The sequence below is a fragment of the Schistocerca piceifrons genome, chromosome 3 (assembly GCF_021461385.2).
Source record: "Schistocerca piceifrons isolate TAMUIC-IGC-003096 chromosome 3, iqSchPice1.1, whole genome shotgun sequence".
Classification (NCBI taxonomy): domain Eukaryota; kingdom Metazoa; phylum Arthropoda; class Insecta; order Orthoptera; family Acrididae; genus Schistocerca; species Schistocerca piceifrons.
Genome location: NC_060140.1, coordinates 745,636,782 through 745,664,121, shown reverse-complemented (window position 1 = coordinate 745,664,121; position 27,340 = coordinate 745,636,782). Strand labels below are relative to the sequence as shown.

Genomic DNA, 27,340 nt, shown 5'->3' with positions numbered 1-27,340 from the left:
GAAAATCTTCTACTCACGGTCTCTGGTTTGCAAGTGAATGCAGCCGTGCTACTTCTCCTGTGTAGATCTTATCAGGTGAAATGGAGTCGTGCTCAGTGAGTCGATATTGCCGCACACTAACATCTTCACCAGTGGATTCTATACCAAAGAATTCACAAACAGCTGGCCAAAACTGATCCTTCCATGTGATAAAATCGTCTTCAATACTGTGAGAATGAGAATAAGATAAGATGAGTAAAACAACTAACTAACTAACTAACTAACTAACTAACTAACTAACTAACTAACTAACTAACTAACTAACTAACTAACTAACTAACTAACTAACTAACTAACTAACTAACTAACTAACTAACTAACTAACTAACTAACTAACTAACTAACTAACTAACTAACTAACTAACTAACTAACTAACTAACTAACTAACTAACTAACTAACTAACTAACTCACTCACTCACTCCCCCCCCCCCCCTCTTCCCTCCCTCCATGCATTTATCTCACATGATGTACAGTAGCCACAACACCACTCAGAGAATAAAAAGACCTTTCCACTCAGTTAGCCATATCAATCAGACACACACCTGTTTAAAGGTTCAACAGTAAAGTATTGAAGCTCCAGGACTCATTGTTGGATGGTGATCACATTCACTACAGTATGAATAAATGTGGCACAACACCTAAGCAATGTTCCCTTGATCTGTTGTTCTCCATAATTACATTTCAGGCAAGTCACATCAAATGGTTGTATGCAAATTACAGCAGTGAAATTGCAGGTACTGCCACTTCAGCATAATCAGGTACTAACAATGTCCATAAAATGAGGCAGCAAAGAGATAACGTCCAGTTAAAGTCAATATTATTTGTGTAAATTGTTAGCTAGTCATCCTGCGCCACCTCTTAAGCAAATAATGTGGAGGTTCTGCCACAAGTCCACACTTTCATGGCCACTACGTGCTTTAACAATTGCCACCAAAAGTTTGGTGCTCTGATTCGTGAGACTAAGCCTGTATTTTAACAAAGTGATTGTACTCACTTGGCATCATCGTCGCCAAGGCCCATTTCGTAGACACGTGTTGCGCCTAGGTCTTCCAGCCTCTTGTCAATGTACTTGGCCACCTCATTGTAGTGCTCGTATGTCTTATTGCCCAGCCCAAACACCTGCAACAGAAAAGCGAGTGATATAAACAACAAAAGTGCAGAAATCTCTAGGCCAGCTCAAAAAATGGTCAGAGGAAGTTCACACATACTAAATTAGAAGGAAGGAAAAGTATTCAAATTTCATTGATGACAACGAGAAATGTATTTTGCGTGTGTGCACAAGTGTGCAAGTGGTAGTATTTGTGTGCCTGGGCATGTGTAGCCTTGCAATAAAAAAAAAAGAAGTTTGGTTTACATGCGGGGAAGCAATGAGTGGGGAAACTCATCAAGAAAGAAATCAGAAATGTGAAAAAGAGTATGGTTCACAGGCACAAATAATTGCTTCCTTCGATTCTGACCATTAGCAATAAGCACAAAAGCAATAGTTCAACACCGTCCCCTAAGTAACAGAGCTTTTGTTTGATAAGATATGGACAATGATGTGTCAGAAAACTATATGAGATCAGATTTCGCAAGCTTTTGAGTACTAGTTAATACAGAGTAACATAGTATCATTCTATATACTGTAGGTATTGGACACATCTGTTGCTGTTCTAAACATGTGTATTCCATTAGGGTATGCCACCAGTTCCTTGGTCTTCTTGGCACAATATTTTGATGCATAAAACTTAGATGTCATCTAGTGTTCCCTACTGCACTAAATCACAGATAATTTGGCAATCTTTTTATATGTGGTGATTACTGGGAGTACACATTAGGAGTGATTTAAAATGGAATGATCATATAATGTTGATCGTCGGTAAAGCAGATGCCAGACAGATTCACTGGAAGAATCCTAAGGAAATGCAATCCGAAAACAAAGGACGTAGGTTACAGTACGCTTGTTCGCCCACTGCTTGAATACTGCTCAGCAGTGTGGGATCCGTACCAGATAGGGTTGATAGAAGATATAGAGAAGATCCAACGGAGAGCAGCGCGCTTAGTTACAGGATCATTTAGTAATCGCGAAAGCGTTACGGAGATGATAGATAAACTCCAGTGGAAGACTCTGCAGGAGAGACGCTCAGTAGCTCGGTACGGGCTTTTGTCAAAGTTTCGAGAACATACCTTCACCGAAGAGTCAAGCAGTATATTGCTCCCTCCTACGTATATCTCGCGAAGAGACCATGAGGATAAAATCAGAGAGATTAGAGCCCACACAGAGGCATACCGACAATCCTCCTTTCCACGAACAATACGAGAATGGAATAGAAGGGAGAACCGATAGAGGTACTCAAGGTACCCTCCGCCACACAGTCAGGTGGCTTGCGGAATATGGATGTAGATGTAGATGATTACCACACACTGCCATTCCCTTTTTGGCATTTCGAGGTCCTGCAGTCACTGTTTCCAGGTGCTTCTGGACCATCCAAGGTTTTCTGCACCATGTCTAATCCCACAGGTGAAGGCTGGTGGCCAGATGAACTGTCAAGAGCTTACGCTACTATTGGAATTATCTGATCTCACTTCTGCCCTTTCAACGATTTTATGGCATAATCCCAGAATTTGCTGAGTTCATACCCACTGTCTCACTCCTATGGATTTCTGCCAATTTGACAAACTGCAACTGGTTACACTAACCCAGAGTACTGGCATCTGTGCCAGAGATTTTGTTACATTTTAATATGAAATGATGAAGCTCTATACCATGTTTACTGACATCTGAACTGCACGGTTGCTCCAGATGATGGATGTGTTCATACACCATACATTGTACCTTCCTCATCCTAGTTGTTAGGTTGATGAATGATATGCTGAACTGTAGTGGAATACTGTAAATTGCAACATTTCACAAGTTGAAGTGATTTTTAATATTTAAGGAGATTGCTTGTTTTGTTCAATATCAAATCAACTTCCATGTCAGATACCATCCACACAGAGGTAAGTTTGAACCTGATATTACTGAGGAGGTACTTCCTACGAGGTGCTTTCACTGCCGAAAGTGAGATGTGGAAAGCAATGGCCACCAATGCCAGCGAAAAGTAGAATGAAAAACTGTCATCAGGTCTCATAAACCAGCCCCCCCCCCCCCCCCCCCCGTGGAGTATAGAGACAACTAGAAGACCTCAAAGAGTAGCCTTATTTGGTGTCAGCTAACACCAGAAATGTTCTGTCATCAGCCCACAGAAAGAAAACAGAAAACAACCAGAATAATGGAGAAACAAGTATTACCAGCAACATCTGAAGGAAGTCATGAGATTTAGTCCTCATCAAAACTCGAAGGTTCAGTACATGGCATTGGTTTTTCTCAGCAGTCGGTACCATTGAACAACCACTGGGGAGCACCTTATGACGATGGTGAATTACGTTTGCAAAATATTGTGCCAAGAAACACTCAAGGAAATGGCTGCATACCAGGAAGACATCATGCGTAAGAGTCATGTCATGTATCACACTTTGCAATTTAATCGGTAGGATTTTATAGCTCTCAAGGTCTTCAATGACATCCTCCTGCTTTACCAGTCTTCTTCTTCTGCAAGAATAATTCAACCATCAAGAATCAACAAAATAATTCCGTCATTTGACAGCGATTGTCTTCAGCTGCAGCTACAGTTCAACAGAATATTCACACTGAGGAAGTTTCCTTGAAGTCTTGATTCAATTTCCCTCCTTTAGGAGAAGGGCCCCCACCCCGTCATCTGGTTCCATCAAATTGCCATTTTGTGAACAGTAGCGAGGGACAGTGCAACAGGAACAAAAGATACGTGGGAAATCTGATGCACTCTCACAGAGCCGGTTCGAATAAATTTTTCCACATAGCAATTTATCTTTTAGCACTAAACCCCCCTCCCCCCCCCCCCCCCCTCTTTCTCGCTCGAGCGTCTCGGCTTGGCGCCCGAAGCGTCTGCTTGTTTCGTTTGGACCTTAAACTGATTCGAACCCTGAACTCGCAACAAACAGAATCTTGTGCAGCATGTTTCTGGTAAAGAGGGAGTTGAAAATATCATGGTACAAGTGTTCATCAAAGTTTTATCACGTCGAAAAACAAAAAAATTATATTGTGTGTGGGTTTGCAGGAACATGCGTAAGGTCGTGATAAGCATAGAAATCCAAGCGCCACTGTTCCGTAGCATGGCACTAGGGCCCAAACGAAACGGAGCACCCCATTTTGTTGAAGTGAAATATCGCGCCGGAATTCGCTTCCCGAGTTTGAAGGTGAAAAACGCTGCAGAAATTCACGCCGAAATGCTGGAAGTGTATGGCAACAACGCGCCATCGTATGACACAGTGGTTAAAGTGCGGGATAAAGCCATGTAGCCAGAGTTACCAGAAGCTGCAGGTCCCGGGCTTGGGTGTAAAAAAAAACATGTCAAGATAGATATGAGTGGTATTCTACCTGCCGTCCAATGGAAATACAGCGGTGTCCAAATTTAATTAAAATGAGTACTAACAATTTTAGCTCATTTCAAAATCTGAGCGTTAGCCACATCATACATTGTGTGTCATAAGTCGACACACGACGATACTTGGAAGATGGTTCCATTGATTTCCAGTAAGAAAGTAATTAACGGACGCCGTAGTTATTTCTGTAAGTCGTTCATTACTACTAGGATAAACCTGCTTTTCTTACATTACTTTTGATATGAGTCGTCTAGAGTGTTGGTTGCTTTCTTGCTGGACCTTTGTTGTACAACGTGTTGTTTAGCGGTTCCTGCGTTTCTTATGTTTTGTTGTTTCTTTCCAGGTGACTGTGGAATAATAGAATATATACTACCGTTCACCAACAGTAGAAGGTATTAAGACTGTGCCGACGAAAACACGAGAAGCACTGAAGAATAAGGTGAGCTTATTTGTTTTGTTTATATACGTTACCGAGTAAAAACACACAAGTAATTTCTACAGCTAACAGTGTTTGATCTGATGATAAAATGTTATCGTTGTAATTAATTTACTTCAGAATACGATAATAATGACTATCGCTTGGAATGAAACCCTAGAACGCTTCTAAGCAACTAGCGCTGCCTTTCGCTGCAGTAGTCTGATCAAGACACCACGAGTTACAGCCTTTACGAACACAGATACGCCCAAGCAATGTGCTTCACATCTGAGACATTGAAGCGAAAGGCAAAGTGCTGACCATCTGTGAGATGGAATACCTCTTCAATTTAACCTTGATAGCAGAAGAGATATTGAAAAGCACTCAAATTATCGTCAGTGCTTACCCAGTCGATTTGGAAGAAAACTTAGCTGACAAACTGGGGCAGTTCGTTGAGCTGCTCAAAACGGATGTGAGTGCTGCTGACAGCATGAAGCACGAGCCACTGAAACTGCAATTTTGCAAACTTTTGATAGAAAATTCATTAGAATCTTGTTTCCCAAATGTACAAATAATCTTGCGCATTTACTTGTCTGATGATCATTAAGGACAATGGAGAACGTTGTTTCAACAAAGCGCATTAAAAATGAGTTAACAGTCACCGTCGGACAAGAATGTCTGGACGATCTCACCTTAATGAACATGTAATGGGTTTTGATTAGAGACATTGATTTGACTTGCATAATCAATAATCAGGAAAAGTCTTTTTTGTAAACTACTGTTTCATTTTATATCCTAAACTTTGAGTGTAAAGCAAATCAGTGGTTTCTTCGTAGCCTTTGCTACAGGCTTCCTGCTGGCTTAATTCGGCACTGAGTGGTCAAGCAAGTCCGAAGAACGACGCGGCAGTCCATCTCTCCGTGAAGAACCGGGAATCGCAAGGGAAGTGGATATCCTGGTGCTCGAAGACCGGCGTATCGTTATCCAGAAGAAGGGGGGAAAGTGAAAAATAATTACATTTTGAAATCTCTTACATTTTGAACATGAAAAAGGTCACAGTGTTCTGCACTGCTCACAGGAAATGCAACTGCCAGGTCAGTCCAAATGACTTCTTTGGCCGCGTGATTATCATGGACAAGTAAAGAGCCTATCACGAGACGAAGGAGCACAGTAAGCGGCGTAAATCCGTGGATTCGTCACTGACGAAAATGAAACAAGGCCCAAGCTCCGTAGACAACGGAGATGCTGAGGTTTTTTTTTTTGTTTTTTGCGAGAAGTCGTCAAGACAAAGCATCAACAGAACCAGTGTTTTTGCTTCACGACACTGCCACAGTTCATTCTGCACAGAACACACATACTGCTTTCTTTGGGCTTTCAAATCCCCCCCCCTCCTACCCCCTCCCGGTATTATTCTGATATGGCACCTAGTGACTTTTTCTTTCTTCATGTGAAGAAATCATTGCGTGGCAGGCATGTCCATAATGACAACGATATGCTTTCTTGGGTGGAATGTTCCGTGAAAGGTCAAAATGCAGACCTCTGTAACCAAGATCCCCGACAGGTCATCCGTCGTCGGAAAATTGTGCCACACTGAAGGACGGATATATAGAAATGCTCTAACACCATCACCAAGTTTCATGATCGCAGCTTAATTTTTTTTCAAAGCGATTGTTAAAACTTTATGAGTGCCCCTCGTAGAATCTGTAAACCCATCACTTTCGACTGACAGGGGTGTGCTGATACTGGAAAGAGTACGGGCGAGTCGTCAGAAGCTGTAGTCTAAGAAAAGGTAGAGAGAGATAAGCAGGTCGGGTCAGCTGCGGTCTTCGCGATGGTCAGATGTCTCCTCGGTGCGTTGCCCGAGCTGCCACCGGCTCGCGAGGTCAACGGCTGATGCTTCCTCAGATAGCACACCGGAGCGGCAGTATGAAACTGTCTGTTTCAAAACTTCTGACGCTTATACTTTAAACGCCGCACTCTTGCCTACAGTAATGTTAATGCGTGTCACCTTCATCAGTGCGCAGGTTATCTATGCCAAACGCTTAAGCGGGAAACTACCGGTAATCCCGAGAGTACACACTGCGGGGGTGGGGGGTGCCCATTATACGTTACTAACCTGAAGAAACCGTGGCGACCTTAACAACATGCACAATTTGTCATGTCTTTGCAACACTGCTTCCAAAATCGAGACGGCGACTTTTGACACTGAACGTTTTCGAAGGCTTCGCTTTTGGTTCGCACGCATTTAAGAATATGTGGAGAAGTACAATACATTCTAGCATTAGCGTTAGGATTTTAATTTGCTTCGTTTTACTAGAGCCTTTCAATAAATAAGACTTGTAATATTATTCATAATACTATTATTAATACAGTCGTTAATGTACGCAGGAAACATCCTTTTAGGTGCTGATGTTTCTTCTGCAAGTGGGAGAAAGAAACAAGGAAAATTATATGAAAAATCTTGAAAACAGCATAGCAAGAAAGATGCTAGGGCACGCTGCAAGAAAAGGAAGAGCATCTAAAGGTTGTAAAAGGAGTGAAAACTGATATAGCACCAGAATGTGATTATGTGACTGGAGAACTGATTTTTATTTCCTGAAAGTAGATTGGTTTTATTCAGGATTCTAATACAACATATTACTCCCCCTTCCTTTAGCTACAAAGCACTACTTTTTAACACATCCGATCCGTTCAAGGCGACAGCCTTAAGCCATCCTACTGGGACAGCCTGTATGCCTGCACGTCGATGCTGAGCCAACGGCTTGTTGCATCAATAACGTCCTCGTTATCCACGTAATGCTTCCCGGGGAGTGTATCCTTCCACGGGCCAAACACATGGGAGTCGGAAGGCGCGAGATCCGGGCTGCGCGGTGGACAAGGAACAACAGTCCAATACAGATTTTTGAGCTCGTCTCTATTGCGCGAACTTCTTTGAGGCCTTGCGTTGCCATGGAAAAGGATTAGTTCATTTGCGTTTATGTGGCGACGAACACGCTGAAGTACACTACTGGCCATTAAAATTGCTACACCACGAAGATGACGTGCTACAGACGCGAAATTTTACCGACAGAAAGGAGATGCTCTGATATGCATTTAATAGTGTTTCAGAGCATTCACACAAGGTTAGCGCCGGTGGCGACACCTACAACGTGCTGACATGAGGAAAGTTTCCAACCGATCTCTCATACACAAACAGCAGTTGACCGGCGTTGCCTGGTGAAACGTTGTTGTGATGCCTCGTGTAAGGAGGAGAAATGCGTACCATCACGTTTCCGACTTTGATAAAGGTCGGATTGTAGCCTGTCGCGATTGCGGTTTATCGCGTTGCTCGAGATCCAATGACTGTCAGCAGAATATGGAATCGTTGGGTTAAGGAGGGTAATACGGAACGCTGTGCTGGATCCCAACGGCCTCGTATCACTAGCAGTCGAGATGACAGGAATCTTACCCGCATGCCTGTAACGGATCGTGCAGCCACGTCTCGATACCTGAGCCAACAGATGGGGACGTTTGCAAGACAACAACCATCTGCACCAACAGTTCGACGACGTTTGAAGCAGCATCAGCTCGGAGACCACGGCTGCGGTTACCCTTGACACTGCATCACAGACAGGAGCGCCTGCGATGGTGTATTCAACGAGGAACCTGGGTGCACGAATGGCAAAATGTCAATGTCATTTTTTCGGATGAATCCAGGTTCTGTTTACAGCATCATGATGGTCGCATCCGTGTTTGGCGACATCGCGGTGAACGCACATTGGAAGCGTGTATTCGTCATCGCTATACTGGCGTATCACCCGGCGTGATGGTATGGGGTGCCCTTGGTTACAGGTCTCTGTCACCTCTTGTTCTAGCCGAACGGTCTAAGGCGCTGCAGTCATGGACTGTGCGGCTGGTCCCGGCGGAGGTTCGAGTCCTCCCTCGGGCATGGGTGTGTATGTTTGTCCTTAGGATAATTTAGGTTAAGTAGTGTGTAAGCTTAGGGACTGATGACCTTAGCAGTTAAGTCCCATAAGATTTCACACACATTTGATTTTTTGAACCTCTAGTTCGCATTGACGGCACTTTGAACAGTGGACGTTCCATTTCAGATGTGTTACTTCTGTGGCTCTACCCTTCATTCGATCCCTGCGAAACCCTACATTTCAGCAGGGTAATGCACGACCGCATGTTGCAGGTTGCGGGCCTTTCTGGATACAGAAAATGTTCCACTGCTGCCCTGGCCAGCACATTCTCCAGATCTGTCACCAATTGAAAACGTGTGGTCAGTGGTGGCCGAGCAACTGGCTCATCACAATACGCCAGTCACTACTCTTGATGAACTGTGGTATCATGTTGAAGCTGCATGGGCAGCTGTACCTGTACACCCCATCCAAGCTCTGTTTGACTCAATGTCCAGGCGTATCAAGGCCGTTATTACGGCCAGAGGTGGTTGTTCTGGGTACTGATTTTTCAGGATGTATGCACCCAATTTGCGTGAAAATGTAATCACATGTCAGTTCTAGTATAATATATTTGTCCAATGAATACCCGTTTATCATCTGTATTTCCTCTTGGTGCAGGAATTTTAATGACCAGTAGTGTAATATGTTGTCAGATTCTTCCCGGAAAGTGCTCTCTCGAAATTTTAATAGCAAACCTCTCCATGATGAACGACGTCTGTTGTAACGTCTGCCACTGGAATCTATTGAGCGTCTCGATGAAGCTCTCGCGCCGACTAAACAAGCGCGCCGCTCTTCGTTGAGTCTTCTCTGTTTCTTATATCAGTCTTACCTGTTAAGGATCCCATATTAATGAGAAGTACTCGAGAACTAGTCGAACAAGCACCTTATAAGCCACTTCCTTGGTGGATGAGTTACATTTCCTTAAGATTGCTCCTCTCTCGGTCTGGTGTCTACTTTCCCTACTATTTTTTTTTTTGTGTAGCCATTCCAGAATGTTTCAAAAAATTCCTCATAATCTCAGTAACAAAGAAGGTCCAAATGTGAAGGATATGTCACCCTGTTTTAGCACATGTCGAAAATATGTTTGAGTAAATATACAGAGTGTTCAAAACAGTGTCAGATATTCCTACATGGGGCAGTACTGGTCAAAAATGGAAGGAAAATTCCTCCGGAAATAAATATCTGCGGAGATACGGGCCGTTTTAGTTGTGACGAGTAATATGTTGTGTTCCGGAGTCACAAGAGGTGGCATACTAAATTACCACAATTCGCACATTGTGGCAGGCGCAAATCCTCGAGAAATAGTGTAAATGAAGCATTACGATCAGTGTATGGGCAGGAATTGTCAGTGGGACTAAGTCCATACACTTTACCAAACAGATTAACAGATACTGAGTATCACCGATTTCTGGGCGATGAATTACTTGACTTCCCTATGCATCAGACCTGAATCCGTAGGTTTTCTGGCTATGGAGACCTTTAAAGGCTTGGTGTATGCCCAGCCCATCGACAATGTGCAGGCGTTACAAGAGCATGTGAGCAATGCATGTGAGGCAATCTGAATGGAGCCATGTGTATTTCAAAGAGTGCGTCATTCGTTTTAGGCGAGTAATGTGTAGTATTCAGGATTCACAAGATGGTATACTAAATTGCCGCAATACGCACGTATAGGCAGACGCAAATTCTCGAGTAATCATGGAAGTGAGGCACCAGGGCTGAAGGATATGTCAGGATGCAGCACTACCTGTGATGTATACTACTACGTAACAGACAGACAGGAGTGAGAGAACAGATTGGCCCACATATCAACAAGTATTTATCTCCGGGCATATCATTATACGAACTTTTCTTCTAGTTTTGATCAATTTGCCTTCTATAGGAATAAGTGGCACTTTCTTTTTACGTAAAAAAAGTACTCTTTATAATCGAATAGGCAATAAAACTGAACCAAATCCAGTTGAACAGCAGTTTGGATTTAGACGGAAAAGAGGCAAAAGTGAAGCTACAGGGTGTTTCAAAAATGACCGGTATATTTGAAACGGCAATAAAAACTAAACGAGCAGCGATAGAAATACACCGTTTGTTGCAATATGCTTGGGACAACAGTACATTTTCAGGCAGACAAACTTTCGAAATTACAGTAGTTACAATTTTCAACAACAGATGGCGCTGCGGTCTGGGAAACTCTATAGTACGATATTTTCCACATATCCACCACGCGTAACAATAATATGGCGTAGTCTCTGAATGAAATTACCCGAAACCTTTGACAACGTGTCTGGCGGAATGGCTTCACATGCAGATGAGATGTACTGCTTCAGCTGTTCAATTGTTTCTGGATTCTGGCGGTACACCTGGTCTTTCAAGTGTCCTCACAGAAAGAAGTCACAGGGGTTCATGTCTGGAGAATAGGGAGGCCAATCCACGCCGCCTCCTGTATGTTTCGGATAGCCCAAAGCAATCACACGATCATCGAAATATTCATTCAGGAAATTAAAGACATCGGCCGTGCGATGTGGCCGGGCACCATCTTGCATAAACCATGAGGTGTTCGCAGTGTCGTCTAAGGCAGTTTGTACCGCCACAAATTCACGAAGAATGTCCAGATAGCGTGATGCAGTAATCGTTTCGGATCTGAAAAATGGGCCAATGATTCCTTTGCAAGAAATGGCTGCCCAGACCAGTACTTTTTGAGGATGCAGGGACGATGGGACTGCAACATGGAGCTTTTCGGTTCCCCATATGCGCCAGTTCTATTTATTGACGAAGCCGTCCAGGTAAAAATAAGCTTCGTCAGTAAACCAAATGCTGCCCACATGCATATCGCCGTCATCAATCCTGTGCACTATATCGTTAGCGAATGTCTCTCGTGCAGCAATGGTAGGGGCGCTGAGGGGTTGCCGCGTTTGAATTTTGTATGGATAGAGGTGTAAACTCTGGCGCATGAGACGATACGTGGACGTTGGCGTCATTTGGACCGCAGCTGCAACACGGCGAACGGAAACCTGAGGCCGCTGTTGGATCACCTGCTGCACTAGCTGCGCGTTGCCCTCTGTGGTTGCCGTACGCGGTCGTCCTACCTTTCCAGCACGTTCATCCGTCACGTTCCCAGTCCGTTGAAATTTTTCAAACAGATCCTTTATTGTATCGCTTTTCGGTCCTTTGGTTACATTAAACCTCCGTTGAAAACTTCGTCTTGTTGCAACAACACTGTGTTCTAGGCGGTGGAATTCCAACACCAGAAAAATCCTCTGTTCTAAGGAATAAACCATGTTGTCTACAGCACACCTGCACGTTGTGAACAGCACACGCTTACAGCAGAAAGACGACGTACAGAATGGCGCACCCACAGACTGCGTTGTCTTCTATATCTTTCACATCACTTGCAGCGCCATCTGTTGTTGAAAATTGTAATTACTGTAATTTCGAAAGTTTGTCCGCCTGAAAATGTACTGTTGTCCCAAGCATATTGCAACAAACTGTATTTCTATCGCTGCTCGTTTAGGTTTTATTGCAGTTTCAAATATACCGGTCATTTTTGAAACACCCTGTATCTTAATGTTACGAAAGGTTGCTGACAAAATACTGTACTTACGAAAACCACAATTTATCGCATTCGTTGCGCTGTAGAAAGCCTTCGGTAACGTGAACTCGTGAACAAGATGTGCTAATAAAAATTATGTCTGGTAATTCCGAGGCAGACAAATAGTGTAAGCAATGCATTAAAACAGAAGAAGCATCATACACACAAATGTTGAAGTACAAGAGGGTGACACACAAAGAAGTATGTCAGCGATTTAACTTATTATCAGTTTTGTTCGGCCTGTGTACTGAGAAGTGCTCTAAGGAATGTAAAAGGGATATGGAAGGAATAAGTTTGATGGAGCCAGAATCAAAATGGTAATATTTGCTGACGATATACCCGACACTGAGGAGAACGAAAAGAAATTATAAATAAGTTAGCAAAAACGATGTGCTAGTAAGAACTAAATACGAAAATTTAAAAGAAGTCTAAATATGGTATGCTGCAGCAACATAGCGCAGCAGACGGAGTTAATGATACCACTCTGACAAATAAGTACCTGTAACTACTTAGTCAAACAATCTCAGTTGGCAAAAGTTCTGCGGACATAAAGTAAAGAATTGGAAACGCAATAAGGGAGTTGTGTGGAGTGTGCCGTTGTATTACCCGGAAACCCTGATTATTGATGCATGCGACAAGAGATGTCTGGAGGCACTTTAAATGCGGCGCTGGAGGAGGGTGAAACACAGCTCGTAGGCAGTAAACTTACAAGTGAAGAAATTCTTAGGATAATCTGTGGAGAAAAGATCTCTACTATCAATGGCAAGAAAAAGATGAGTTCAGTTAACTGGGCACCTCTACCGACACAAAAATTTCGTAGCTTATGTAATGGAAGAAATGATTCAATGCAAGAGGGGGGAAAAGAAGATCTAGATTGCAGTATTCGACAAAGATCAGATACGATGATTAGCAAGTCCGTACGAGGTAATAAAGAGACAAAAAATGAACATAGTGGAACGAAAAAGAACAACTGCTGTCTGGCAACCAGTCTTCGGATTGAGAATTAAGAGGAGCCGAGCGACGTGCAGGTTTCGTAACTATAGACAGAAGGCGCTGTTTCTGATGTCAAAGGCGTGAAGCCGCATGGATAACGACTCTTGCTCCGCTGCCCTATGGCTGCTGTGCTATTAACATCCAAAAAGATGCTCATCGACTTGTAAACGACAGTGTTATACGCCAGGCCAAGAGCATACAAGGGAGACCTGAATAGGCTATGAGCTTTCAGGGTACGGTTCGGTATTTAACGACTGCACGCGTTACCTGATGAGGGTACAGCTCTTGTTACTCATCAAGGGACACAAAAAAATGTTCGAAAGATTTTTTAAAAATTATTCTTAACAAAACATTGGCCGAATGGGTCTGTAACTGAGGACAAGCTGTGGCTCTTTTTATCGGTGTCAAGCATTTTCGTTTGTGCGACACAGCAAGCGCACAGAACTTTTTAAACTGGTTAGTGAACTTTGTTTCTTGGGGCCCGCAGTGAACAATATATTTTGTAGTGACATAATTAGGACAATGACACACCGTTTAGACTGCTCTTTTGATGAGTTTTGTTTCGTAAATCACAATGAGATCATTTCGGCACATTGCCATCGGCAGGTGTCCTGTAAATACATTAATAGGTGATAGAATATCAAGACTAACCTGTAACTATGATCGTAAAGGCATTATATATATCCGATTGATGTTTTTACCTTACGGGCAATATCGATGCCTCTACACGCCGTCTTTCTTGAAATTTGTATTTAGATCTTACTTGGACGTACGATGTAGACGTACTGTTCTATCTGATTTTCAGATATAGATTACTAAGTTTTTGTGCGTTACTTTCCTTCTTGCACCTTGGTTGATACGACATCAGCGATATCACATGTTTACATCGTTACCGCTCCAAGTAGGTGATGTGTGGAAATTCGGTTACGTTTTGATTATTTTCTTAAGTTTGTTTCGGATTGATACCTGAAACTTCGTCTGGTCTGTGTTGAGATTATTATGTTATATTTTTACTTAATGAAACAAGGCCCCGGGAATAGACAACATTCCATTACAAATACTGACAGCCTTGGGAGAAATGGTTCAAATGGCTCTGAGCACTATGGGACTTAACTTCTGAGGTCATCAGTCCCCTAGAACTTAGAACTACTTAAACCTAACTAACCTAAAGACATCACACACATCCATGCCCGAGTCAGGATTCGAACCTGCGACCGTAGCGGTCACGCGGTTCCAGACTGTAGCGCCTAGAACCGCTCGGCCACACCGGCCGGCACCTCGGGAGAGCCAGGCCTCACAAAACTCTACCATCTAGTGAGCAAGATGTATGAGACAGGCGAAATACCCTCCGACTTCAAGAAGAATATAATAATTCCAATCCCAAGGAAAACAGGTGTTGACAGATGTGAAAATTACCAAACTATCAGTTTAGTAAGCCACGGCTACAAAATACACTACTGGCCATTAAAATTGCTACACCAAGAAGAAATGCAGATGATAAATGGGTATTCATTGGACAAATATATTATAACAGAACTGACATGTGATTACATTTTCACGCAATCTGGGTGCATAGATCCTGAGAAATCTGTACCCAGAACAACCACCTCTGGCCGTAATAACGGCCGTGATACGCCTGGGCATTGAGTCAAACAGAGCTTGGATGGCGTGTACAGGTACAGCTGCCCATGCAGCTTCAACACGATACCAAAGTTCATCAAGTGTAGTGACTGGCGTATTGTGGCGAGCCAGTTGCTCGGTCACCATTGACCAGACGATTTCAGTTGGTGAGAGATCTGGAGAATGTGCTGGCCAGGGCAGCAGTCGAACATTTTCTGTATCCAGAAAGGCCCGTACAGGACCTGCAACATGCGGTCGTGCATTACCCTGCTGAAATGTAGGGTTTCGCAGGGATCGAATGAAGGGTAGAGCCACGGGTCGTAACATATCTGAAATGTAACGTCCACTGTTCGAAGTGCCGTCAATGCGAACAAGAGGTGACCGAGACGTGTAACCAATGGCACCCCATAGCATCACGCCGGGTGATACGCCAGTATGGCGATGACGAATACACGCTTCCAATGTGCGTTCACCGCGATGTCGCCAAACACGGATGCGACAATCATGATGCTGTAAACAGAACCTGAATGCATCCGAAAAAATGACGTTTTGCCATTCGTGCACCCAGGTTCGTCGTTGATTACACCATCGCAGGCGCTCGTGTCTGTGATGCAGCGTCAAGGGTAACCGCAGCCATGGTCCCCGAGCTGATAGTCCATGCTGCTGCAAATGTCGTCGAACTGTTCGTGCAGGCTGTTTTCTTCCAAATGTCCCCATCCGTTGGCTCAGGGAACGAGACGTGGCTGCACGATCCGTTACAGCCATGCGGATAAGATGCATGTCATCTCGACTGCTAGTGATACGAGGCCGTTGGGATCCAGCACGGCGTTCCATATTACCCTCCTGAACCCACCGATTCCAGATTCTGCTGACAAAACCGCAATCGCGACAGGTCACAATCAAACTTTATCAAAGTCGGAAACGTGATGGTACGCATTTCTCCTCCTCACACGAGGCATCACAACAACGTTTCACCAGGCAACGCCGGCCAACTGCTGTTTGTGTAGGAGAAATCGGTTGGAAACTTACCTCATGTCAGCACGTTGTAGGTGTCGCCACCGGCGCTAACCTTGTGTGAATGCTCTGAAGCACTAATAAATGCATATCACAGCATCTCCTTTCCGTCGGTTAAATTTCGCGTCTGTAGCACGTCATCTTCGTAGTGTAGCAATTTTAGTGGCCAGTAGTGTACTAAGACAAATTCTTTACAGACGAATGGAAAAACTGGTAGAAGCGGACCTCGGGGAACATCAGTTTGGATTCCTTAGAAACACGTGAGGCAATACTGACCCTACGACGTATCTTAGAAAATAGATTATGGAAAGGCAAACCTACGTTTCTAGCATTTGTAGATGTAGAGAAAGCTTTTGACAATGTTGACTGGAATATTCTCTTTCAAATTCTGAAGGTGGCAGGGGTAAAATACAGGGAGCGCAAGGCTATTTACAATTTGTACAGAAACCAGATGGCAGAGCCGAGGGGCATGAAAGGGAAGCAGTGGTTGGGAAGGGAGTGAGAGAGTTGTAGCCTATGCCCTATGTTATTCAATCTGTATACTGAGCAAGCAGTGAAGGAAACAAAAGAAAAATTTGGAGTAGGAATTAAAATCCATGGAGAAGAAATAAAAACCTTGAGGTTCGCCGATGACACTGTAATTCTGTTGGAGACAACAAAGGACCTGGAAGAGCAGCTGAACGGAATGGACAGTGTCTTGAAAGGAGGATATAAGATGAACATCAACAAAAGCAAAACGAGGATAATGGAGTGTAGTCTAATTAAATCGGGTGATGCTGAGGGAATTAGATTAGGAAATGAGACACTTAAAGTAGTAAAGGAGTTTTGCTATTTGGGGAGCAGAATAACTGACGATGGTCGAAGTAGTGAGGATATAAAATGTAGAATGGCAATGGCAAGGAAAGCGTTTCTGAAGAAGAGAAATTTGTTAACATCCAGTATTGATTTAAGTGTGATGAAGTCGTTTCTGAAAGCATTTGTATGGAGTGTAGCCATGTATGGAAGTGAAACATGGACGATAAATAGTTTGGACAAGAAGAGAATAGAAGCTTTCGAAATGTGATGTTACAGAAGAATGCTGAAGATTAGATGGGTAGATCACATAACTAATGAGGAGGTATTGAATAGAATTGGAGAGGAGAGATATTTGTGGCACAACTTGATTAGAAGAAGGGATCGGTTGGTAGGGCATATTCTGAGACAACAAGGGATCACCAATTTAGTATTGGTGGAGGGTAAAAATCGTAGAGGGAGACCAAGAGATGAATACACTAAACGGATTCAGTAGCCAATACGTGCTTCTCCCGGCTGACAGCACAAACAATTTAATTTTTCTCACAGTGTTTTTTGGATTTTCATGAATCCTTGCAATGTAGCCTGCTGTACTGTTGGCGGATTTGCAGCAGCATGAAGGCATTATCTGTTAAGGTTGGTTAATGGATTCTTCCATCGCTGCTCCGTGTGATAGTTTCATACTTATTCGCAGCACGACACAAATTTACGGAATTTTTACAGTACAGATTTATTTCGCTAATTGGTTTTCAGGTTACAATGCAGTCGTTAAGCGATGGCTAGCTTTCTATGGCGTTTTAAACCAAAAGCCAGTTCGGGAAGTAAATCAATACTGTATAATTTCCACAGTTTGTGTTTTTTATTGATAAAGTAATGGTCGGAAGTATGTACACACCCAAAGGTATGCAAAGCGCCCACCCGTTCAGAGCAATAAAGCAATATTACTTACCCAAAAACAGTACAAGGTGTCCCTTCCAAACCTTCCACAGTTCAGACGCCCTTGAAGAAAAGAATAGATATGAGAATGAAACTGCACCATATGCCAGAGCATCTCAAGGGATTTATATTTCCGTGCCAAACGTGCAACTACTGTCGCCAGAATGCAGCACGATTACGTAAAATGAAAATGGCGATTCACAGTAGCGCCCGCAAGCAGTAGTACGGTTTGCAGGAACTAAATAGCCGATTATTGTGCAAAGAAACCGTCGCAGGTGATGTAGATGTGAGTTACCGGATCTGAAAACGACTAAGGAATTTTAGTTTCTGGCAATTTGAACTGTTCTGAAATGTTACAGTGTTTCAGAAGAGACAGTGGAGGACATCAGACAAGCTTTTCTAAGAAGCCCACCAAAGTCAATTCGGCAGGCATCTAGCCATCTTAACGTACCTCAAGTAACATCGCACTGTGTAGTACGTTAACACCAGCGTATGCTCACTAACTGCAAATTCCGGAGCATCTGATGCCGAACGACAAACCACGCCTACAACGGTTTGCTACGAATATACTGCGGCGTACTGACATGAGTGCCAGGTTTCTGCAAAGATGTTTATTCTCAGATGAGGCAACCTTTGGTGTTTCAGGAAAGGATAATGGGCATAATGTACGGATTTAGGGGTCGCAACATCCGCACGCAGTTATTGACCATGTTCGTAATTGCTCTAGACTGAACGTCTTGTGCGGGATACTGCACGACATGATTGCTGAACCGTTCTTTGAAGAAAACACAGTGAATGGTTCATTGTATTTGGACATGTTGGAGCAGTTTGTATACCCTCAGACACAAGATTTGGCAACGCAACATCTCCTTTCCACAAAATGGGGCTCCGCCACATTGGTGAACGGCTCTTCCCAAGTTCCTGAATACGAAATTTCCCAATCGCCGGATCGCACGCGGAGGAATATTTGTCTGGCCACCACATTTCCCCAACATAAGCCGCTGGATTTCTACTTGTGAGGGATTCGTGAAGTAACGTATGTATGCGACCAAAGTGGATGCTATTCCTATGTTAAGATGTAGTATTACTGATGCGATTGCAACAGTGACAGAGGACATGTTACGAATAACATGGCAAGAAATTGAATAGACTATATTCTTCGTGCTACAAATGGTTCACATGCAGTGGTGTACTGATGATTATTTAATAAATTCTTTGGAAAGCTCTAGCATATGGTGCCATTTCATTATCATACCTACCTTTTTTTCCGGGCCTTTGAAATACGGAAGGGTTGAAAGGGTCCTCTGTTATTTGTTGGCTACATTCGAATCTCTGTTTTCCCCTACAGTTTCTTTTACCTCTACAATTCCCTCTAGTAACGTGAAAGCTATTTCTTGACGTCTTTACTGATGTCCTAATAGACTGCCCCTCCTCCCAGTCAGTGTTTACTACACATTCTTTTTCTCGCCGTTTCTGAGAAGAATCTCGTCATTTCTTATAAGCCCACATCTGAACCGCTACAATTTTCTTCTGTTCTGCTTTTCCCACAGTGCGCGATTCACTTCTGTACAAAGCTGTACTCTCCAGGCCGCTCTCTCACAGAAATTTATTCCTACGTATGTTGCTGGTTGATTTCTTTGAGGGAGGGTGGGCCTATTTGTCTCAGCTAGTTTGCTTCTCATAGTTGTGTTTACTAGTGTGTAAAGCCCAAAAACAAACAAAATAAAATGGTTCAAATGGCTCTGAGCACTATGGGACTTAACTTCTGAGGTCATCAGTCCCCTAGAACTTAAAACTACTTAAACGTAACTAACCTAAGGACATCACACACATCCATGCCCGAGGCAGGACTCGAACCTGCGACCGTAGCGGTCGCGCGGTTCCAGACTGTAGCGCCTTTAACCGCTTGGCCACACCGGCCGGCCAAACACAATAAAACAAGGGCTAAGTGAGGGTAGGGAAAAATGTGTCTTGGTTATTAATCTATCACGAGACATCCTGCTATACGATTTGACTTAAGTTCATGAAATCAGACTGCGCAGGGTGTAGTGAGTTATGTGCAATAGCTGGTGGGAAACAACTTTCCACTCCGGCAGCGAGAACTGTCAGTTGAGAATAGTGTTCTCTGTACTTCATGTTTGGACTTGATGAGCTACACCCGGTGAACAAACGGATAACAGTAGTGTGAGGGCTTTAGCACGAACTGCAATGCAATTGCACATCACCGCATGACAATCAGCAAAACGTAAAAGATCGGGAATACAGCGCGCGCAGAGAAAGAGTGATATTTATCCGTGCTACTCTCTAAATTAAAAACTAAACTCCGTCCGAACAGGCCTCGGAAGGCTCAATGGTGCTGACTGACCTCCGTTCATCCTCGACAAATCGTGGCAGTCAATGAATGCGGGAATGGAGGGCCGTAGGGTCAGCGCACCGCTCTCCCGGCCGTTGTCAGTTTTCGTGACCTGGAGCCGCTACTGCTCGGTCAAGTAGCTCCTCATCTGGTATCACGAGGCTGAGTGAACCCCGTTCCCGTCCTCCCACTGAGGAAGAATCCTTGGAATTATCGACAACCGAAACCGGGTTCTCCGCATGACAGTCGGCCGCGCTGACCACTCAACTACGGAGGCGGACCCGTTTATAGTAATAAAGGCACTCCGTCTTCAGGCCACAAGTGGCCCATCGGGACCATCCGACCGCCGTGACAACTGCAAATTTTAGAAGTAAGAGCAAGAGCTAGCAGGCAAACGGATCGGACGGTACGGCGCGCGAACTTCGGGCCAAGGGTTAATCAGTGTGGTGACATGCTAGGATCGACGTGACCTTTGTTGGCATCCGATAATTGTACACTGAAGTGCCAAAGAAACTGGTACAGGCACGCGTATTCAAACACAGAATATGTAAATAGGTAAATACGGTGCCGCTGACGGCAGCGCCTATACAGGGTGTTACAAAAAGGTACTGCCAAACTTTCAGGAAACATTCCTCACACACAAATAAGGAAAAGATGTTATGTGGACATGTGTCCGGAAACGCTGAATTTCCATGTTAGAGCTCAGTTTAGTTTCGTCAGTATGTACTGTTCTTCCTCGATTTACCGCCATGATTTCATACGGGACACTCTACCTGTGCTGCTAGAACATGTGCCTTTACAAGTACGACACAACATGTGGTTTATGCACGCTGGAGTTCCTGCACATTTCAGTCGGAGTGTTCGTACGCTTCTCAACAACAGATTCGGTGACCGATGGATTGGTAGAGGCGGACCAATTCCATGGCATCCACGGCTCTCCTGACCTCAACCCTCTTGACTTTCATTTATGGGGGCATTTGAAAGCTCTTGTCTACGCAACCCCGGTACCAAATGTAGAGACTCTTCGTGCTCGTATTGTGGACGGCTGTGGTTCTCCAGGGCTGCATCAGCGCATCAGGGATTCCATGCGACGGAGGGTGGATGCATGTATCCTCGCTCACGGAGGACATTTTGAACATTTCCTGCAACAAAGTGTTTGAAGTCACGCTGGTACGTTCTGTTGCTGTGTGTTTCCATTCCATGATTAATGTGATTTGAAGAGAAGTAATAAAATGAGCTCTAACATGGAAAGTAAGCGTTTCCGGACACATGTCCACATAACATATTTTCTTTCTTTGTGTGTGAGGAATGTTTCCTGAAAGTTTGGCCGTACCTTTTTGTAACACCCTGTATGTATAAGACAACAAGTGTCTAGCGCAGCTGCTGGATCGGTTACTGCTGCTACAATGGTAGGTTATCAAGATTTAAGTGAGTTTGAAAGTGGTGTTACAGTCAGCGCACGAGCGATGGGACGCTGCATCTCCAAGGTAGCGATGAAGTTGGGATTTTCCCGTACAACCGTTTCACGAGTATACCGTGAATATCAGGAATCCGGTAAAACATCAAATCTGCGACATCGCTGCGGCTGGAAAAAGATCCGGTAAGACCGGGACCAATGACGACTGAAGAGAATCGCTCAACGTGACAGAAGACCAACCCTTCCGCAAATTGCAGCAGATTCCAATGCTGGGCCATCAACAAGTGTCAGCGTGCAAGCCATTCAACGAAACATCTTCGATATGGGTTCAAATGGCTCTGAGCACTATGCGACTTAACTTCTGAGGTCATCAGTCGCCTAGAACTTAGAACTAATTAAACCTAACTAACCTAACGACATCACACACATCCATGCCCGAGGCAGGATTCGAACCTGCGACCGGAGCGGTCGCTCGGTTCCAGACTGCAGCGCGTAGAACCGCACGGCCACTCCGGCCGGCCTTCGATATGGGCTCCACCCTTGATGACCGCACGACGCAAAGCCTTACGCCCCGCCTGGGCCCCTCAACACCGACAATGGACTGCTGATGACTGGAAAAATGTCGGACGAGTCTCGTTTCAAATTGTATCGATCGGATGGGCGTGTACGGGTATGGAGACAACCTCATTAATCCATGGACCCTGCGTGTCAGGTGGGCTGATCAAACTGGTGAAGGCTCTGTAATGGTGTGGCGCTCGTGCAGCTCGAGTGATATGGGACGCCTGATATGTCTAGATACGACTCTGTTGACACGTACGTAAGCATCCTGTCTGAACATCTGCATCCATTCGTGTCCTTTGCGCATTCCGACGGACTTGGGCAATTCCAGCAGAACAATGCGACTCCCCACACGTCTAGAATTGCTACAGAATGGCTCCAGGAACACTCTTCTTAGTTTAAACACTTCCGCTGACCACCAAACTCCCCAGATATGAACATTACTGAGCATATCTGGGATGAATTACAACGTGCTGTACAGAAGAGATCTCCACCCTCACGTACTCTTACAGATTTATGGACAGCCCTGCCGGATTCATGGTGTCAATTCCCTCCAGCACTACTTCAGATATGAGTCGAGTCCATGCCATGTGCTGTGGCACTTCTGCGTGCTCGCTGGGGCCCTACAAGATATTAGGCAGATGTACCAGTTTCTTTGGCTCTTTCTTCCTATGGAGGCATACATATATGACGACCGTTCCTTATTCCCATTCTTGGCTGTCCCGAGAGCACTTTGTCAGGTCCCACAGCTCCAGATTACTTCTTAGTTTCCTCAAAATTACTCGAATTTTATCAACCTACAATAACTGCCAGTGGCTCCTCCTACGCGCAATGAGCTCTGAAAAGGCTCGAACTGAGTGATGGGGAAAGAAATTTGAAGTTATCTGTTTCCTTTCGGAAGGAATCATCGCTATTTACAAAAACCGCGGTAAACTACAAGGTGGATTGAAAGCTGTTTCTCTCAAATCAGAGTCCGTCTCCTTAACCACTGCGCAACTTCGTTCGTCTACGTTCTTGAGGTCTATAAGATACACAGTTGGTAATGCACAACTATACACTGAGGTAACAAAAATCTTGGGATAACTCCTAATATCGTATCAGACCACTTTTTGCCCGGCGTAGCGCAGAAACTCGACGTAGCTTGTACTCAATTAGCCGTTGGATGTCCCCTGAAGAAATATTGAGCCATGCCGCCTCTATAGCCGTCTATACTTACGAAAGTGATGCCGATGCTGGTTTTTTGCACGAACTGACCTCTAGATTATGTCCCATAGATGTTCGATGGCATTCATGTCGGGCGATCTGGCTGGGCAAATCATTCGCTCGAAATGACCACAATGTTCTTCAAACCAATCGTGAACAATTGCGGCGCTGTCACATGGCGCTTTGTCATTCATAAAAATTTCATCGTTGTTTGCGAACACGAAGTCCATGAATTGTTGCAAATGATCTCCAAGTAGCCGAACACAACCATTTCCAGGCAATGATCGCATCAGTTGGATAAGAGGATCCATTCCATTCCATGTAAACACGGCCCACATCATTATGGAGCCAGTACCAGCTTGCACAGTGCCTTGTTGACAACTTGGGTCCATTACTTCGTGGAGTCTGCACCACACTAACCCACCATCAGCTCTCGCCAATCGAAATAGGGACTCATCTGACCTGGTCACGGTTTTCCAGTCGTCTAGGGTACAACCAACGTGGTCACGAGCGCAGGAGCGGCGCAGCAGGCAATGTCGTGTTGTTAGCAAAGGCACTCGCGTCGGTCGTCTGATGCCATAGTCCATTAACGCCAAATTTTGGCGTATTGTCATAACGGATACGCTCGTCGTGAGTCCCACATTGATTTCTGCGGTTATTTCACGCAGTGTTGCGTGTCTGTTAGCACTGACAGCTCTAAGCAAACGCTCCTCCTCTCAGTTGTTAATTTAGGGCCGTCGGCCGCTGTGTTGCCTGTGGCAAGCGATAATGTTTGAAATTTTGTATTCTCGGTACACTCTTGTCACCGTGGATCTCAGAATATTGAATTCCCTAACGATTGGAATTACGTAAAGTCCCGTGGCGTTTGCTCTGTGGAGTGATTTCAGTTGCTTTTCTATCCCACGATCTCTAATTTAGATATGTGTTTTTGACATTCGTGCGGCTATTACAAAAAAAAAAAAAAATTCCAAATGTGTGTGAACTCCAAAGCGACCAAACTGCAGAGGTCATCGTTCCCTAGACTTACACACTACTTAAACTACCTTATGCTTAGAACAACACACACACCCATGCCCGAGGGAGGACTCGAACCTCCGGCGGGACGGGCCACGCAGTCCGTGACATGGAGCCTCATACCGCGCGGCCATTCCGGACTATTTAAAGGAGAAACTACAGCATCATTTCGCTAAGCCAAACAGTTTTGGAAAAAACTGTTAGTATTTTGACCTTCTGTGTCATCCTCTGTTTCGATGCCATTACAGTCACTGAATGACTAGACAGATTGCTTCGATCTGTTTACTGATATAACATAAGACCAATTATCGTTCGGTATTTTTCGAATACCGGTTCACCAAGATTAGTCAACAGGGTTGAGCTATATGTAAACAAACAGAAATCTTCCGAATAATCTACATGAAACTGTAGTATAAGAAATTTATTAAAACAAAAAAAAAAAAACTGTCTGATAAACTAGCGCCATACGTAAGACCCACTACTTATCATGACAGCTTGTCTCGGTTGTGCGTCATCACACTGACACATTTCATAACAGCGTGTTTACAAGAAATGTCATGCTACATTCGGCAAATGAACTGATCACAACTGTTGATATTACGTATTTCAGATTTCAACCGTGACGCAGGATACTACTTTTATATGAAATAATGATAATTTGCATGCAACCGGAGGTTTTACCCTGTCACTATAACTTCAATAACCAGTACCTTCTAGCAATGGTGAAGTGTTCAAATGCGTGAATTTCTGAGCGACCAAACTGCAGAGGTCATCGGTCCCTAGACTTACACACTACTTAAACTAACTTATGGTACACACACACACACACACACACACACACACACACGAGGGAGGACTCGTACCTCTGGCGGGACCGCGCAATCCGTGACATGGCGCCTCAAACCACGCGGCCAAAACGTGCGGCAGCAATGTTGACCTGGAGGCTGTGCAGAGAATACTACGTTCTGCAGAGTGCGAGAAGTCCACAGAGAGTACGTTTTACCCCCTTAGAGGTTTTAGTTACTGTGATTAAATTAAGTGAAGAGCCGATTACAGTTTCACTGCACACAAATACAGCACTGACTTGCATTCATGCGAACAGCTTTCGCCGTGCACCATGATTCGTCTACAATGACGTCATGCCTCACTCCTTCGCACGTGCGCTTTTCTAGCAAGCCAGCGGATGTGTTGGCGAGCCAGAGCAACAACACGACATTAAGCACCTGAAGATGATGAGCAGCTGTCTCGTTGATATATTGTGCAGCTTTCACAACAGTATCCGATGTGACGCCCGTGAACCAATGAGGCAACAAATTTAAATGTAATCGGAAACTTACTGAAAGTAGGTATAAGAAGCGATGGTCTTGGTTCCCTCCTCCCAATTCCTAGACAAATCTACATCTTCGTTGGCGCTCCACAAGCTACTTGCGGTGTTTGGTCTCCTCAAAAAAGACAGCTTCAGAGTTTTCAAAGTATATCGTTGGGTTTGTGTCGCACCTCATGAACACAACACCTAGAGAGGCAGTCGCATCAATAGTTCTTGAAAATAACTATACGATACGTTAATTTTTTCACTATTCTCTCCACTGTTTTACAAGGAAACCTTTCTGGTTCGATAGCTAATAAAATAAGAAATAACAAACGACTCATTAAGCGAGGAGAACACAAAATAAGACAGGAGCAGAGAAAGGGCTTTCCTGGCCAAAAGATGTCTGTTGGCGTGAAACATCCGCCTTAATCTGAGAAATGCATTTCTGAGAATGTACGTTTAGAGCAGAGCACTATACGTAAGTGAATGATGAACTGTGGAGAAAGCGGAGGAGAGGAGAATAGAAGAATTCGGGATGTAGTGCTACACAAGAATGTTGAAAATTGAGTGATCTGGCAACATAATAAATGAAGAGGTGTGCAGAAGCGTTAAGGAGAGAAACACAAAACGATGAGAAGAAGAAGGGACAGGATGGTAGGATAGCGTTAAGGCTTCAGGAACAACTTCCACGGTACTTGTGGAAACTGCAGAGGATAAAAACTGTAGGGGAATTCAGAGATTGGCATATAGCCGACAAACAATTGAGGACGTAGGGTCCAAGTGCTACTGTGAGATGAAGAGGTTGGCACAAGGAAGGAATTTGTGGCGGGCTGCTTCAACGAATCAGAAGACTGATAAAAAAACTACTGAACAAGTATCTTCCCGGAAAGAGCAATTGCTGAACTGCAATGTATTGTGTTTATTTTTTTTATTTGCTATTACTTTAGCGGTCGTAGCTCTATTCTCAAGCGGTCATTTCTCTAAGGAGACACCCTCAAGCTGGATAGTGGCATCGACACTGACAACAGCAGGGCTAAAAACTGAGCTTTTGACAGGATGCTGATTACAAGAACGACGGCTTGAGAATATGGCAACGACCGCTAGCAAAGAAATAAAAATAATGCACTGCAGCTACGGAACTGCTATTTTCGAAAAGATACGACGGTTGTTACGGTTACAGCGATTTTTTTTCGCATAAAAGGGATATATGCAGGGCACGTAGGAAAGGAAAGAAAAAAAAACACTAAGAGGAGAAGAAATGAAGGTGGTGTGTGTGACGAGCACTTACCGCGTAGTTGAGGCCGGTGAGGTCGGGGTCTCCGTTCTGCAGCCACTCGTAGAACTCCATGGCGTTGTCCGTGGGGTCGCCCTCGCCGTACGTAGCCATGCAGAACACAGCCAGGGAGTTGGGGATGTCCTTGAGGCTCGTCAGCTCTTCCTGCAAGCAGGACGGGCTCATTTAGCACAAGACTGGCTGACTGAACTAATTCGTTCAATTAGGAGACGCTTCCGTGCGCAGACAATTGAGGAACACATGATTTGTAAATTGCCACGTATCAGCCATTAAGACTGTCAATCGCACTAATACGAGGGCAGTTCAATAAGTAATGCAACACATTTTTTTTCTCGGCCAATTTTGGTTGAAAAAACCGGAAATTTCTTGTGGAATATTTTCAAACATTCCCGCTTCGTCTCGTATAGTTTCATT

The 27,340-nt window shown here is 44.2% G+C and overlaps 1 protein-coding gene across 1 annotated transcript in view; it reads right to left on the bottom strand.

Moving 5' to 3' along the window:
* Positions 1-27,340, bottom strand: part of LOC124788151 (NADPH--cytochrome P450 reductase) — a 211,469-nt gene that overhangs the window by 26,838 nt on the left and 157,291 nt on the right. The window contains exons 4-6 of the mRNA XM_047255298.1: positions 26,921-27,070; positions 1,036-1,160; positions 18-206 (exon numbers count right to left, since the gene is read on the bottom strand). Of these exons, the coding sequence (XP_047111254.1) occupies positions 18-206; positions 1,036-1,160; positions 26,921-27,070 (464 nt within the window). The remainder of the gene's footprint in view (positions 1-17; positions 207-1,035; positions 1,161-26,920; positions 27,071-27,340) is intronic.